This window comes from Dermochelys coriacea, chromosome 7 (assembly GCF_009764565.3).
Source record: "Dermochelys coriacea isolate rDerCor1 chromosome 7, rDerCor1.pri.v4, whole genome shotgun sequence".
In the NCBI taxonomy this organism is placed as follows: Eukaryota; Metazoa; Chordata; order Testudines; family Dermochelyidae; genus Dermochelys; species Dermochelys coriacea.
This window is the reverse complement of record NC_050074.1, coordinates 61050438-61067574: the sequence shown is the minus strand read 5'-3', so window position 1 is coordinate 61067574 and position 17137 is coordinate 61050438. Positions and strand designations below refer to the sequence as shown.

General features: G+C 46.9%; 1 protein-coding gene across 3 annotated transcripts in view; it reads right to left on the bottom strand.

Annotated features, from left to right (window-relative positions):
- Positions 1-17137, bottom strand: part of ADAM8 (ADAM metallopeptidase domain 8) — a 109843-nt gene that overhangs the window by 87367 nt on the left and 5339 nt on the right. For all 3 annotated transcript variants that reach the window (XR_006283012.1, XM_038409684.2, XM_038409685.2), the window contains exons 2-5: positions 14395-14504; positions 7310-7386; positions 5275-5353; positions 2423-2499 (exon numbers count right to left, since the gene is read on the bottom strand). Coding sequence is in view for 2 of the 3 variants with exons in the window: in XM_038409684.2 (XP_038265612.1) it covers positions 2423-2499; positions 5275-5353; positions 7310-7386; positions 14395-14504 (343 nt within the window). In the remaining variant the exon portion in view is untranslated. The remainder of the gene's footprint in view (positions 1-2422; positions 2500-5274; positions 5354-7309; positions 7387-14394; positions 14505-17137) is intronic.

Below are 17137 nucleotides of genomic sequence, written 5' to 3'. Positions count from 1 at the left end.
TCCCCAACAGTTACAAACAGATCGAAGAATCATGTTCCCTTCCTCTCCTGAACTGCTGTGCACTGTAAAACAGCGGCAGTGTTCACGCCAGAGATGGCTGCATTTCAATGGTTGGAGAAAGTGATTCCTGTATAGATACAGGTTGCAAAGTACTTTAGGATCTGTGACAAAGTTCCTCCTCTACCTTGGTGGGTCTTGCACTTACTGGCAGATTTGCTCACCTTGGAGCTTCCCGGCAGCCCTTAGTTTGGCTGTTTTCATGAACCCACAGTCCAGGTCAACTCTTCCTGTGTCCAACCAGGAGTTGGGAGGTTTGCGGGGAACCCAGGCCCACCTTCTACTCCGGGTTCCAGCGCAGGGCCCTATGGAATGCGCTGTCTAGAGTGCCTCCTGGAACAGCTGTGCGACAGCTACAACTCCCTGGGCTACTTCCCCATGGCCTCCTCTCAACACCTTCTTTATTTTCACCATAGGACCTTCCTCCTGGTGTCTGATAATACTGTACACCTCAGTCCTCCAACAGTCCGTGTTCTCACTCTCAGCTCCTAGTGCCTCTTGCTCCCAGTTCCTCACATACACACCACAAACTGAAGTGAGCTCCTTTTTAAAACCCAGGTGCCCTGATTAGCCTGCCTTAATTGATTCTAGCAGTTTCTTGATTGGCTGCAGGTGTTCTAATCAGCCTTTCTGTCTTAATTGTCTCCAGAAGGTTCCTGATTGTTCTGGAACCTTCCCTGTTACCTTACCTAGGGAAAAGGGACCTACTTAGCCTGGGGCTAATATATCTGCCTTCTATTACTCTCCTGTAGCCATCTGGCCCAACCCTGTCACAGATCCTTATTATAATAGCATAATACTGTTTTCCAGTATCTCCAACCCCAGTTGTTCAAAAATCATTTAACATTTTTATTAATTACTTGAGAAGGGGACTAAACTAGAAGACCTCTTGAGTTCCGTTCCAGTCCTACTATTCTCTGTTCTATTAAAATATAAACTCAACACTGATCAAGTTTGCAGATGACACAAAGATTGGGGCAGTGATAAATAATGAGGACAGGTCACTGATACAGAGCGATCTAGATCACTTAGTAAACTGGGCACAAGAAAAAAAATATGCATTTTAATATGGCTAAATGTAAATGTATACATCTGTGAACAAAGAACATAGGCCTTTCTTACAGGCTGGGGGACTCTAACCTGGGAAGCAGTGACTCTGACAAAGATTTGGGAGTCGTGGGGGATAATCAGCTGAACATACGCTCCCAGTGTGATGCTGTGGTCAAAAGAGCTAATGCGATCCTGGGATGCACAAACAGGGGAATCTTGAGTAAGAATAGGGAGATTATTTTAGCTCTGTATTTGACACTGGTGCAATCACTGCTGGAATACTGTGTCCAGTTCTGGTGCCCACAATTCAAGAAGGATAATGATAAATTGGAGAGGGTTCAGAGAAGAGCCATGAGAATGATTAAAGGATTAGAAAACCTGTCTTATAGTGATAGACAAAGGAGCTCAATCTATTACTCTTAAGAAAGAGAAGGTTAAGGGGTGACTTGATTATAGTCTGTAAGTACCTACCTGGGGAACAAATATTTAATTATGGGCTCTTCAATCTAGCAGAGAAAGGTGTAACATGAACTAATGGCTGGAAGTTGAAGCTAGACAAATTCAGACTGGAAATAAATCACACGTTTTTAATGGTGAGAGTAATTAATCATTGGAACAATTTACCAAGGTCATGATGGATGACAATTTTTAAATCAAGATTGGATGTTTTTCTAAAAGATCTGATCTAGGAATTATTGTGGGGAAGTTTTATGGCCTGTGTGATACAGAAGGTCAGACTATCACAGTGGTCCCTTCTGGCCTTAGAATCTATACATCTATGACTCAGGCCACAAAAATCATGATATTTTAAAAATTTCATTCATTGAATTTGCCTTTTGGTTTTTGAGCCTTCAGGGGTCACATATTCAAGCTGTTCTCCACAACCAGGAGCAAACTTACTTTTTTCCCTAAATGAAAGGTGAAATGCCTCCCTAAGTCACCTGACTCCAGTGGGTGGGACTTTATAGAAACACCAAATGAAAAGAGGTTTGCCATAAAAGTTGTGAGAGTTGGCAACACTGGTTTGAAAGTACACCAATATATTTTGACATCACTGTATTGCACAACATAACCAAGTTCTTCTGACATAGTGACACATATTGGGGCTGAGTCTCTATTGACCTGCACTGTGTATAGTCATTTACACTACAGCCAAATGGGTGTAAATGCTACCAGATCAGAACAGCAGCATTTTATACCCAGTCTGGACTACTGAAAATGACACAAGTGTGGGGCAACACACACTCGGGCCCCCTGGTGCTTTTTGCTTTCTGATGTTCCCTCCCCTCTGTGTGCCCTGTGTCAAAGATCATACCTGAGTCCTCTGCAGGTACTGATGCTTGCCGCTGAATCACTGTGTCCGTGAACATGCCCGTGATAAAAGCAGTGATCCTGCAGCAGAGAAAGCAGAAGTCAAAAGCCAATCAGCACCATACTGGGGACACTTAGGGTAGAAGAGAAGTCACTAACAAGGTACAGATCCTGGAAAGCAGAGATCTGTTACAGAGCTTCTTCCAGGCAAAAACAAGCCTTTCCCGCCTCATTTATTACCCATGCGTGATTTTCAGATCTTTCAAGAAAACACAAGTGCTCCCAGTTGCCACCTGAAGAGCACAAGGTGTGGGAGGTAATATCTTTTATTGGACCAACTTCTGTTGGTGAGAGAGACAAGCTTTTGAGCTATACAGCGCTCTTCTTCAGGTGACCTCAGGTAAGCCTGAAAGCTTGTCTCTCTCACCAGCAGAAGTTTGTCCAATAAAAGATATTATCTCACCCACTCTGTCTAAAAACCTGGGACCAAGACGGCTACAACAACCCTGCACACCTGAACAGCAGGCAGTTCCACACCATACATGAGCAGTATACTACAGTGACATGGGCAGCCTAACATTCATGGGCAGATTGGAGGCTTGACTGGATCAGCACAATACACAACACAGCACTGCTCCTGACTGCCATGGTGCCTGAGCACAGCGCTAATACACACACACACACACACACACACACACACACACAAAGAAGACTTAGCATTTCAAAATTCTGCACATAATATATTGACAGATCCTCACAATCTCTGGAAAAGCAGGCCAGGGCTGTCCCCATTTTACAGATGGGGAAAATGTGGCACAGACTGAGGAAGTAACCTGACCAAAGTCACAGGGTGGGATTAGAAATCAGATGCTCTGAACTCCCAGCTGTAAGAGCTGGCTGGCTGGAGGGGAAAAGACTATCAAGGGGCAGGAGTGTTGTCTCCCAGTGTAGGCAAGGGCCAGGAAGAAAAAGATCCAGGCACAGTGTGGGCATTATCCCCACAAAAGGACGGGGGAGAGTTGGGAGGCGGGGGAGGGAATCCAGCAACAGAGCATGCGGGACACACAGGAGCATCCAAGGAACCTTGCAGGTATAGTCCCCCAGAGTAGGCCAGGCCAGGCAAACTGGGGGAGGGAGCATGGGAGCATCCAAGAAACAGCGCGGGTGTTGACCCTCATAGTAGGTAGAGGTGGGAGAGGGGGCGCAGGAGCTTCCCCTGCAGAACTACAGAGGTTCCTCTCTACCTGCTGCTCCATAGGGCAGGTTTGCAGCTACAGCAGGCATGGGGGGCAGGACAATGAGGCATGGGATGGGAGAAGCCCTAGCCTTGCCACTCCAGGCATTTGCAGAGCTGCTGAAGGAAGGAAGGGAATTCATTCATATTAGCTGTTCTCCATACACCGGCCCCCTATCTGCACTGTGCAGCAGATGCTAGAATGGGAGTGTCTGCTGTGCAACACAAAATTTAGCTGACATTTGGAGGGCCCACAGGGGCTATACTACCTCCCGTTTGCCCTGGTTATGGGGAGCTGTAAGCCAGCTCTGCAGGCTGAGGACTAGACCCTCCCAACAATCTCCTTTGCTGGGGCTAAAGCACTGACAGCACTTCAGTGAAGGGCTGGCGTTGCGGACCATCACGAAAAGCCCAGGTGGCCTGCTGAGCTGTGTGCAGGGTTTGCCCAATACTGTTAGAGTTTACAGAGCGCTTTGGAAACATTATCTAAAACCATTAGCCCAGAACACCAGCAGGGCAGGAAAGAATAATTAGCCGACACCAGTCAAACCTCACGCTCCTGAGGGCTGCTCTGACCACTCACCACTGAAAGCAAGTTCGCCGCTAATCTCTGTGGCACCATTTCTCTAATGGGAAGCCAACTCATGCACTGAAAAGGAAGCATGGTCTAGTAGTGAGAGGTTATGGTGGGGTGTCGGAAGAACTGGGTTCTGCTCCTGGCTCTATCAAGACAGCTGGGACTTGTGCAATTGTGTGCTCTCTGAGCCTTTGTTTCCCTAGCTGTGACATGGGGTTGACAATATTATTGCTCCTTCTCTCAGGGAATGTGATGCATTCCTTGGTGCTTTGAGATCTTTGCCTGAGAAGGGCAAAGTAATGTTATGGTCTAACTCAGCCAGAAGCTATTGGATTCAGTACAGGAGTCCCTGGGTGAGGTTCTCTGACCGGTGTTATCTGATCCAGTCTGACCTGTAAGGGTCCCTTCCAGCCTTAAGGTCTATGGCTCTATGAAAGACCCAATGCCAAATGGCCTGCTCGTGGGGAGGAAGGTGGGTCAATCAGCACCCGGCAGCCTTCAGCCCCTCTCCTACAGACAACATCAGCATCTGCAGCCTTCAGCAAGGACTCGTTGTGGACTTGCCCCCCAATGAGTACAGCGTTGTACAGAACGTGGAGGGCAGGCAGGCACATGGGAGGCAGTAGGATGACTGCCAACTAGACTGATCTTATGTGCCCACAGGTGTATGAAGGAGAAGAAGGTGAGTGCCCATTTCCCAAACATGTCATGGATCATATGAGCAGCTCAGTCCACCTCTGTTCACAGAGCCCCAGCCTATCATCCAGTGGTAAAGAGGAAGTGCTTACCACAAGGATCTGAGCCTCCTCAGCTCCCTACCTGACCTATAGCATCTCAGGCACCCATAGCATAGCACCGAGCACCAAGGAAATGTGAAGCATCAAACAAGATGTCTTGCTTTGCTGTGAAAAGGACTGGGGGAGACACCACAGGTTCTAGTGAATTTGTTTTGAGTGTCCCAAGCCTCCACGCAATCCCCCAGCCCCAGTACGTCTCCTCTAAGAAACATGCACCAGATCATACAGCACAGCCCTTGGATTCATACCTGAGTGTCTGGCCTCTCAGTGACCTCGGTGCCATTTTCTGAGTAATAGGTTTCAGTGTAGTGCTCCCCAATCAGTCCCCTGAAAAAAAGAGACAGACAGAAGCAGTGAGCACTCAGAGCGCCACCTGCAGCTCCGAGGGACAGAGAACCACATGGTGCAGGAGGAACCAGCATTACCCTGTACTCCTCTGGCCAAATCCTGCTTGTCTGACTCACAGCAGTGGGTGCCACTGAAGTCAGCAGTACTGACACTGCTCCCCGTGCCAATATGCGATTGAGAAAGGCAAGCTGGATCTGGCACCGCATCACTGCTTGAACTCCCACCAGAAAATCCCAGCAATGGTTCCTCATCTTCACACTTCTGATGCATCCTATATAGAGGGAGGGGGAGACAGGGTCCTGCACAGCCTCCATAGAAAAAGTTGTTGTTGCCTCTGTTGCGTGTAGGGTGACCAGATTGCAAAAATAAAATACTGGGACACGTGTGGGAGGAGGGGGGCAGCCACAGGCTCATAGTCCCCACCAGAGTCATGAGGGAGGCGGGCGCACAGTCCTAGGAAGCCGCAGGTTGTGGGGCGCGTGGCCCCAGCTCCGGCCCCCGCTACAAGCCGTGTGTTGGTCAGGGGCACACAGCCCCAGCTCCAGCCCCACTGCAAGGGGGGGTGTCTCAGGGGTGGGGCAGGGAGCTGGGGACCTGGGAAGAGGTTCGGGGTGCTGACTCCGGGAGAGAGTTGGGGTGCGGGGGGGGGGTGCAGGTTCCAGGCGTGGCTTACCTCAGGCGGCTCCCCGAAAGTGGCAACAATTCCCTCTGGGTCCTAGGCGGAGGCACAGCCAGGCGGCAGTGCACACTGCCTCACCAGCAGGAGCCATCCCCACAGCTCCCATTGGCCGCGGTTCCTGGGAAATGGAAGCTGCGGAGCAGGCACTCATGGTGGGGGCAGCACGCAGAGCCCCCCTGGCCGTCCCTGTGCCTAGGACCCAGAGGGAACAGTCGTCACTTCCAGGGAGCTGCATGGATCCAGGTAGGGAGCCTGCCAGCTCTGCACCAGCCGGACACCTGGCAACTTTACAATATCGGGACAAATGGCATCCCGACGCAGGACATAGAGTTAAATATCAGGACGTCTGGTCACCCTAGATGGGGTCATGGAACAGCAGCTGCCATTGATGTTCTGTCTGCTGAATGGTTTGTAAACAGGTGCCTGACTCTTTGCCCTGCAGCCAGCGTTTGGGGTGGGTTCACGGTCACCCAGACCATCACATCATTTACTGCACAACAGGCTGCAAAAAGACAAAGTCTTTCAAATGGAGTAAGAAGGACTGGGCCATTAGGTGGGCTGGGACTGGTTTCTCCTGCCTAAATGCTGGAGGGGCAGCCAGATGGGGATAGATCCATGAGTCACAAAATTTTGTTCCCCTGCCATCAGTCTGCCAACTTGTACATGCAGGTCCCTTGTAATGAGCTCCATAGCGTACAGTAACAGTAGGGGGAGATTGACCCTTTCCTCCTTAAGAGTGGGGGTCAAGAGGTAAATGGGTCCAGTAGCATAATATCCCAGCGGAGGCAGCAGGGCAACTGCCAATCACACCTCATACAGAGCTCAAAGCAGTTTGAGTAATAGTGTCTCCTCCTAAATTCGATGGACTGAGGAGATGGTATTTGATGCTAAATAAGAGTTAGACCATTATGAGGGGGACAGAATAAAAACATAGGCAGGCAAGAGGCTTGGGTCTGAGGGTGAGAGAGCTGGGTTTAGGTTCATATCTGATGGTTCTGTGTCAGAAACGGAAAATAAGCCCCTTCTTGTTTTCGATCTGAACCTAAGCCATTGCAGGGGCCAGTTTCAATCCAGTGATCCCTCTGAAATTCAAAAAGGTTCAGTTAGAGGTCCCAGCTGTTGGCTCTCCTCTAGCTTTATGCCCTGCAATGTTCCACGCACAATCCACACAAAGTGGCCTGTGGAGGAAGCTAACCTAATGGCCCAGGGCTTTCACTAGGGAACCCTGCAAGCCACACTAGCCGCTGCACACTTACCTGTTCTTTTCCAGACGGAGAACATAGTCCCTCCCTTCTGCACGGATGCTGTAATGAACGTGGTCTGGATACATGTTCTGCATGGGGTAAAACAATAACCGAAACTTGTCATCATCGGGCTAAAGAGGTATGAAGTAGAAGATTTCTATTCTGTGTGCTACGCAGACCTCCCAGGATAGTCACATGGGACCTCAGACTCACCTACCCGAGCCCATTCAATGTTCCTCTATTTATATGTGGATTTTGTTGAAATATTCTATTGGAATATTTCTGCCCTGTTTTCAAAGGCGTTGTGCATCTGCAGCTCCCACTGATTCAGAGTTTGTGTGAGGGCCCAGCACCTCTGGAAACCCGGATGCACATGCTCGCTGCCAATGTACCCATTACAGACATAGCACAAGTGGAAACCAACAGCCAACTATATCAGCACAGAAATAATCTCAGTTTGCAAAACCCAATATGCCTTGGATTAAAGAACACTACAGATGAGTACAATGAGATTAAACTAAGACTCAGTGTTCATATCTGGCACAAGACCACAAGTTGTTGCACAAGGAACTAAAATCTTACTGCTCATCAAAATGCCTTTTTTGGCATTTAATTCATCATTTACTCAAAACCAAGAACCACAGAGTCCCCTGATAACTCACCCCCTGACTCACTAACGCTTCCGCTAGTAAAGTCTTCCTTCTCTTTGACTGATTATGCGCACAGCCTCATTGTGTGAGAATCAACTTCTTTTTGTGTGTGCTCTCAAAAGTAGATTGTCAGGAAATCATACTGAAGACACTTAGCCTGAAGAAATAAACTCTGCTTCCAGAGTCATTCTTTATTCCTACAAGCTCCTGCAATGCACAAGACACAGCACCTTTTCACCTAGTAAAACAGATCATTACCATTAAGTTTCTGGACAGCCCCCCAACTCCCATATGTGCATAAGAGTGGGTGGTTGCAGTAAAAGGGACAATAAACAAGCAACTTGGTCAGCCTCACGAGTGCACATACTGGACCACATTTCTTGGGGAGCTCACTTGTGATGCAAACAAGCTGGAAAGCAGCCAAATCTGGCCAACTGAGAAGCCCTCAGCAATTGTGTGCCAGACTGCTGGGCCACATCGTCACCTGACCTGGGTGCAGGGAGCACATCAGGGCACAGGGAAGGGGTTATAGCCAGAGTGTGCCGTGCTCCAGCAATCCCCAGCTGGCCTACAGGACCAGGCGGTGGAATTTACAGCAGCCCCACAAGTGAGAGGACATGTATCTAGGAGTTAAACCAAGGGTCTGGGAGTTGGGACCAGGAGTCAGGATGCCTGGGTTCTTTTCCTGCCTGTACCAATAACTTGCTGTATGACCTTGGACAAGTCACTAAAGCTCAATGCCTCAGTTTCCCCATGTGTAAAATGGCGACAACCCCACCTACCAGTGACAAGAATTGTGAGTAAATTGCTTTGAGATCCTCAGCCAAACAGTAATGCTAATGAATAATTACACCCTTGGTAGTGTGGAGGTCTCCCTCTCCGGTTAATGACAGCTGACCAGGCAACCGAGCATCTCACGGCAGAGTCGCTGGCTAAGGCTCTTCCCAGATGGAAGCCATGGCTGGCAGAAGTGGTGAGGTGAACTCCTTGGGCACCACAAGGCAAACTCAGCAGCTCTGATTTGCTGGGGTTTGCTCTCAGTTGGGGAGTTTGACCTCTCTAGTGGGGGTGATGGTATAAATTACCCCATGACAGTCTGGAATTCCCCCCAGGAAAGCATTGGGGAGCTGCAATCAGATAGGGGCTGGGGTTATATGGAAAGTATTTCTGTGCCACAGTCAGGACCAGCTGGGATAGGAAGCATGATTTTCCTTGTGAGTCAACTTCTCTAATTCCACTGCTTTGCGTTTTTACTTTGGGCTCATTCTGGGAATGAAAAATCCATTTCTGGTTATAAAAAAAAAAAGCCCCTTTGCCTGCTGAGTAAAATGCAGCCAGGGTCGCTCTTCCCCCTCAAGTGGACACTGGCTGCAGCCCTGGGAAGTGAGGGGCTCTTCAGCAAAGTGCTGAAGACTTGAGAGATGCTGTCAGCTAAACAAACATGATGCCTAAGCTGGAGACAAAGGAACTGTCTACGGGGCTTGGTGATAAATTTTTCTTAGATGAACGTTACTGTCTCTTTTAGTGTTTGCCAACAAAATGATGTTTTGTTATTGTTGGCAACTTAGGAGACAGAAACCAATCCTTGAGAAATGCAGATCTGCAGAAAAGCCACTGAAGGCGCTAGAAGAGAACTCTGACTGCAAGTCGGATGGGAAAGGTAGAGCAGTGATCAACTTTCTGAGAAACCACAAAAAATGCAAAGCCATTTAAAAGGCCTGATAAAGCTTCCCCCAAGCTCCTACTTCCAGAGGGCTTTTCGAGTGTTTCAAATGCAGAAGGTCTGACTCAGAACAGTGGGGGACTGAGCCTGGACTCTGGTTAAACTCCTGCTCACTCCAGTGCCTGCTGAGTAAGTCAGGGCAGGGCCATGACTGCAGGATTTGGCCTGAGGTGCAGAAAGAGCAGTTCTGGAGAGGCAGGCTCAAGCACTGGGGGCTGGACTCTTGGAATACTTTTCATTCCAGTGAGTCAGCAGGAACTCCAGGAGATCCACCAGTGTCAGCAAGAGGGGAATAACAGCCCAACAGCTACCTGGGCCTTCAGTGCTTTGGGAAAATAGGATGTGCAACAGCAGGTCAGGGTGGTTGGGTCATTTCTTCACCTGGTGTGAAAGGGACAATGGGGCTCTACAGAGCACACTGGACTAGATCCTCCAGAGCCAATGCACTGGGAGAGGAGGCAAGGGAGAGGGAAGGTTTACACCATCTTTCTGCCCCCATTCTCTGGGGGCCAAACCAGCCCTGTCACAAGTTAAAGCAGTCTCAGGAGCACCCTCATTTGTGCTGGAGGAGAGCAGCCAACATCATTGGCATGCATGCACCTTAACCCTGCCCCCACCTCCTCCGCTCTAGAGTGCCCCAGCTCATCATCCCCTACACAAAGGCTCATCAGCTGCTACCTGAAACTTGCTGCTGTGGGTTTTGTTTTTTTTTTTTTGCAGTGTAGATGTAGCCATAGAATCCCCTGCAAGTCACCCCATCTCTTAAAATGACGGGATCCAGCTCAGGTGCCCCTGCTGACCACAGCTGTAGCAATATGGCCTGGAAAGAGAGGTGACCCCTAAAGCAAGTGTTGTTTGGGGAGGAGATTCCACCTTTAAGGCAGAAAGAACAGAGCATTTTGATGGCAGGCTGCTTTATATTTTTTAAGGTATCAGGTTTGTAATATTAGAAACTGTCCTGGGGAAATGGCTGAGAGGACAGCATGAGCCAGTTTCACCATTCCTAACTTGGCCATCCTAAACATGTGCAGATAGATCACCCCTCCCTGCACCGCTACATCCCATCATGCACTGCAGTCTCTTGTTGTATGCATGTCTTACAGATATCTAACAGATGGATGTTCTATTACATGTGATCTCTTTCCTTTGGTACGAACACTGACAGAAAGAAAGGAGGAAAGTTGTTCAATGTGCACAGCACAGATGGGATCTCTAAATAGCCTGGAGAATGTTTATTTCACAGACAAGTTTAGGATTCTGGAGCAAAGAAAACAGATGCCTTTGGGAAGAATTTTTGAAGCTATTTTATCTGAAAGGGTTTGAATCACAAGTGAACATGCTGTACCAAGAATTTACTAGGCAATTTATATCTCAAAATTGACATGATTCCTAGGCCTTCTGAGGTGCTAATGTTTGTGCTTTTAAGATATGATTTCTGGTGCTTTCTGAATTTTAAAGACTAAAATGCAGTCAAGAAACTGCCATTAGGTTATGATCACAAATTCAGCCTTGCTGACTCCAAACATTCAAAAATCATGAGTCAAACCCCAACAAAGATAAGATTGGCTTGAAAATCATGAGATTTTTTTCAAAATAATAAAATGTGGATTCTTTTGTATTTGGCTTCTTTTTTCTGAGTCTTTTGGGTTCATGTTTTCTTGCTTGTCTCCACAACCACAAGGACTAGTATCTGACATTTTTTACAAAATGAAAAATGAAATTCTCCCACATTCACATAACTCCAGGTACTGAGGCTTTAAGAAAACACCAAGTATCATGAGACTTGTGCTAAATCGTGAGAGATGGCAACACTGCAGAATGATCTAACATCCTTTCTGCTTCCATTTCATTACTTCTTCCCTTTATCCCATCAACCAGGGTCAGGTCATCATGTAAGCATCCACCATCGTTGTCTGTCTGCGGTAGCATTAAGGTCCACCTGCTTACCATCTTCTTTGATGTGATCCATCCATCACTTCCTCAGGGTCTCTTTCCTACCATGCTATCTTCACCAGGTCCCCTTCATTCATCCTCTGCACATATCTGAACTGGCAAAGTCCCGATTCCTGGATTTTATCAGCCATATCATGGACTTGGACTTCCATCCTAAAACTTTCCTTTTGACATCTCTCTCTTTGTATAACTCCTCTTCTGGCATGAAGACATCTCATCTCGAACACTTGTAGGCATTGAACTCGGCCTCTCTGTTTTGGCCATGTTTCTGCAACATATAGCATTACAGGGCACACCACTGTTCTCCACAGTTCAGTCTCAGTGGCGGATGTTTGTTATATACAGCCCTTGAGATGTTATTCCACACTTATTCAGCACTCCCCAGTCTGGACTGGGACTCACATTCAAGCTCACCATTTTCCATAACCCAGCCGCCAAAGTACTTGAACTGGTCGGTCTGGTTTAGTTCCACTCCATTAAGCTCTATGTCAAGTTTCCCTGTGGCTGCTCTATTGACCCATGCCCTCAGTCTTAGTCAAGCTCCTTTTCATCAGATGCCGGCTTAGTTGATCATAGCACTGGTTTATTATTTTCTCTAGGTCTTCTTTTGAGGAGGCCCTTATTGCTAGGTCATCCACATATAGCAGCTTCTCCCCTTTTCTCACTGACATCTTCCTGCAGTCCATCAAAATGATAAAGAGCAGCGGGTTGAGGGCCGACCCCGGGTGGAATCCAACTTCTACATCAAAGGGACTTGTTGTTCCACAATATGTTCGGATCTCTGTTTTCCATCCACTTTATCATAGGCCTGTTCTTGGTCTATAAGAAGCTATCCTGCTGGTGCTTGAGCTGCTTCTCCATCCCTTGCCAAATTACAAACATGGCATCCCTGCGCCTCATCCTTTCCTAAAGCCACACTGTGCTTGGTCAATGAGGGGTTCTGGCATTTTTCTAATTCTAGCAACCAAGATTCATTCCAGTATCTTCATCCCATGTGACAACAGCTTTGTCCCTCGATAGTTCCAAATTCCTGGATACTTCCCTTCCTATATATTGGTACCAGGACAGACATGCACCAGTCTTTTCTTGTCATATGGCTTCAACCACTTTGATCCATTTCATGCCGCTCTTGCCCAAGACTTTCACCAGGTCTGCTGTCACTTCATCAGGTCCCTCTGCCTTATTAGTCTTTGTCTCCTGGACTGAATTTCCACTTCCTCCTCTTATGTCAAGCTCAGGTACCGCATTAGGATCACATGTTGACAACACCACAAAGGGTTTGCCTCATTTAAGTGACTCTCAAAGTATTGTTTCCACCTCTCCTTCACTTGTTTGGGTGTTACTAACAGTCTCCTCTGATCACCATTCACAAACGATGTCACATTACCATCCTCCTTTCTTTGGGGCCCATTTTTTCAATGCTGCAGAACTTTCTGCCAGCCAGCTGTGGGTCATTTACAAGCTCAGCATGCAAATGGTCTAGGGCACTCTCTTTGCCCTTCTTCATTGCCCACTTGGCAGACCACTTTGCTTCTTTGTATTTGCTTTCATTTACACTTGATGGATTCATTTCTTTTCTTTGTGCACCATTTTCTTTTTTCAAATTGCTACTTGCACTTTGTTGGTCCACCCCCACTCCTCTCCTTTGGTTTTCTCAATCTGCATCATCCACAAACCTCTTCCACTGCGGCAATCTACATTCTTTAGAAGTGGTTCCACGCCTCTTCAGCTGATGCCAAATTTGTTTCCTGACACAGATTTCATTCTACCATTAGTGATTCTAATTTTGACCTCAAACACAACAAGAGGCTGCTTTGATTGGTCTCTCAAGAGTGCCATCATTTATGATAAAAAGAAAAGGAGGACTTGTGGCACCTTAGAGACTAACAAATTTATTTGAGCATAAACTTTCGTGAGCTACAGCTCACTTCATCGGATGCATTCATTTTCCACTGAAAATGAAAGCTTATGCTCAAATAAATTTGTTAGTCTCTAAGGTGCTACAAGTACTCCTTTTCTTTTTGCAGATACAGACTAACACAGCTGCTACTCTGAAACCTATAATTTATGATGGAGATGATGCAGAAAGCTCACACTAGCTGGTGTCATTCATCCCATAAGGGTGTCACATTAAAGGAACTAAGACTCCGAGTCTGGATCTTTGCTGACTGTGCACTCAAGGTGCCTGCCAGACAGATCAAGAGGGAGAGAATTCCTTTTTCTGAACCAGTGTGCATCTCCTGCGGCATTCTCTATTAATTTCAGTATATGTTTGAAAGGGAGGGATGGCCCAGTGGATAGGGTGCCAACGTGGGACTCTGGAGACCTGAGTTCAATGCCTGGCTTTGTCACACCCTTTCTGTGTCACACTAGGCATGTCACTTCACTTCCAAGGGGCTGTGAGGATAAATGCATTAAAGATTATGAAGTGCTCAGATATAATGCTGATTGGGGCCATAGACAGTAACAGTATGTGAGTGTTGTGATCCTGTTTTCTCTGTTCTGCAGCTTTCCATGTCTCTGTCTGTTTACAGAGGCAGCTGCAGTTCTGCAAGGCAGCACTGAGGTAGCCTATTCCACAATGTACGTTCTCTCATATTTAATCTAAAACAAAAGTCAGTCTCCAACTGCTCAGTGTCTGGGAAAGCTGGAACTGTGCATGCCTAATCTGAGGGTTGGCACCAGGCCCTAGTTTAACCGCCTCTGAGTCTGGAGTTGTTGGAGCTGGGCTTGTAGTGTCCCCTGATATTTCAGAGGCGACAGATACTTACGAGTTGAGCAGAAAGGTCTCTCTTCCCAAGAGCTGCAGGCACTCTGTGAGGTGTCACCCTTTCATATTGTACCACATGTGCGAGTTTCTCCAATGGGCTGCCAAAAACTCCTGTAAAGACATTCAAAGGGTCAGGGCTTTCTGCAGAGTTCCCTAGAGGGGTACAGTGCTGCATGATATTACAGGGTGGTAGAGCAGCTGTGCTCAATAACCCCATTAAGGCTTGTTCCTAATCCCAGAGAGGGGGACAGAGCAAGGTTAGCTTTGTAACTCCCTCCCCTTCCGTATTGCCCTCACCGCTCATTGTTGGTTGATGTTTTGCTGCTTCCTCACAGTATGCACAAAGCATGCAACATCCACCACGAGCTCAAGGCACTAGCAGGCAGCAGTAAAATGCCAAAGATGGACTAGCAGCTCCCCTGTCCTGCACTCTGCACTCTTTGGCCATTGAGCCCTTACCAGATGGTGTACCCAAGTGAATAGGGACAGGCCAAGCTTTACAAAAGAGAATGAAAATCTTAAACTGAGTGAAAAAATACGTGGAGGCTCCAAGACTACACACAATTATAATAGTATTTGTAGGTCTTGCAAGGTAACATCTGAAAACTCATAATTTGCTAATTAACACTGTCCTGATAAAATGTGTGTGACAACACTGAAAAGTTGTAAGATTCCATTGTGTAGTGATTTTAACACATGTTCCAAACCGAGGTTGGCAAGCAGATCTGTCTCAAACAGAGGAATGGGTGTTCTGCTTAATTTGCATTTAAGCCATAAATAGAGTCATCAAGCAGGAAGGAAAATGAAGGATGCTCAAACTGGTGAGGAAGAGTAGCAGAGCACATCCTTTCCTGTAGCTTCTCTGTCTCCTGAATCTCAGCTGGAAATGTTTCCCAAGGATGGGGGCTGACACTATAAAAATGAGGGACAAACACCCCAAGGTCCCCTCCTCCTCTCTCTATCCATTGATTCACTGCACAAGAAGGGACAAAGGTAGCAGCCATTAACCAGAAGAAGGGGTTCCGGCCTAAGAAGTTTGGCCAGTAAGATGATTGAGAGCATGTGATGAGAAAAACTTTGCTAGTTGTGTTTCATCTTTTCTTGTAACCATTTCTGATTTTTATGCCTCATTACTTATACCCAATTAAAATCTCTCTCTTGGTAGTTAATAAACTTGTTTTATTGTTTTATCTAATCCAGTATGTTTAAACTGAAGTTTAAACTCCAGTTGAGATAACAAGATGTGTGCATATTATTTCTTTTAATAAAATGATGGACTTTATTTGAATTTGTAGTGTCCAGGAGAGGGCTGGGCAGTACAGGACATACATTTCTGGGGGAAAATCTAGGACTGAAGATATGTTGGGGTCACCCTGCAGTATAACTGAGGTGTGGCTGACTGGCTGCAGCACACACACACAGTCATAGCTGGAGGCTGTTCGTGAACAGGTCAGACTGGAGGCCACAGCAGCAAAGCAGTGTAAAGGGCACCCCAGGTTAGAGGGCAGGGTTGACACAGCTACTCATTAGTCTGTATTCTGGGTATGTCAAAGGGTGATTACAGCATCACCTCAGGTTTCATTTTATTTTGTTAAGAAGCCAGTTGCCAGCTTCTTGACTGCAAAGCAAAGCTTGAAAATGTGACAACCAAATGTTCAGAAAGCAGAAGACAAAAATACACAGGACCCCAAATGTATTATTTTAAAATATCTCATGATTTCTGGGGCCTGACTCATGATTTTTTAATGTTTGAGGTTGGCAATACTTTGTTGTGGATTCTGTAGGATGTTTTGCATTTACGCTGAATCAGGCTTCCTGATTCACCAAGACAGCAAGCCACCCCACTACTTCTATAGTGCTGCACAGTTCATAACCCATAGTATTGCCCAAAGCTTCGCACCCTACACTAGAAGGAAAGTTGAGCATCTTCCCTCTTCCCCCAGTCCCCACACACCCATTTTGCAAACAATTTAACTATGGGACTGCACAAGATAACATCTGGCAGAGTTGAGTGTAGAACTCAGGATTTTAACATGACACAGCCAAGACTTCAGCCACACTGCCTTTCAGAATAAATGTGCCAGAGCTATGTGCTTGGCAAGCTTACAACTGCTAAGATCACACTGCTCTATGATCACCAGGAATCCTAATCACCAATAATCTACTGCTGCCTGGCCAGAAGTTGTATAACCTCCCTCTAATGGCTGCTCCATATAGAGGATAACAAACCGTTACCAGCTGCTACTTTAGCTCAAGTAGTAGAGATGTGGTTGGAGATCTGAAAGTCCAGGCTTCCAGTCCTACTGCTGGTCCCTGGGGACAGAATAGTCCATAGAACTGAATGCACATGATGCAATTTATTTTTCCAGTTTTCTTCTTTATAAATTGGTTTGTTTGATTCACACAGTGAGAAAAAGAACTTAGAAGCAAGCTTTAGAGTTAGAAACCATTCTAATCTGTCAGTTCTGGTGCAACACTCTAGACCCTGGCATGCCACTTGATGGCCACTGTTCACACATTTCAGAAGCATCACCCATGATGGCAGGTTTGATGGCTGTATGAAGCCGACAGTCCCCATGTCAGCTAGCCATGTTAGTTAGTTACCTTGCTGGAGCACTGGGATCCCCACAGGGTGTTGAAGAGCAAAAGGAGAGCAGACCACTTCGTTCTGCTGGTGCTAAGCAAGCCTCTCCCACAGTGCATTTCGTGCCTGAGCCGGAACCAAAGCTACTCTTCTCACTACC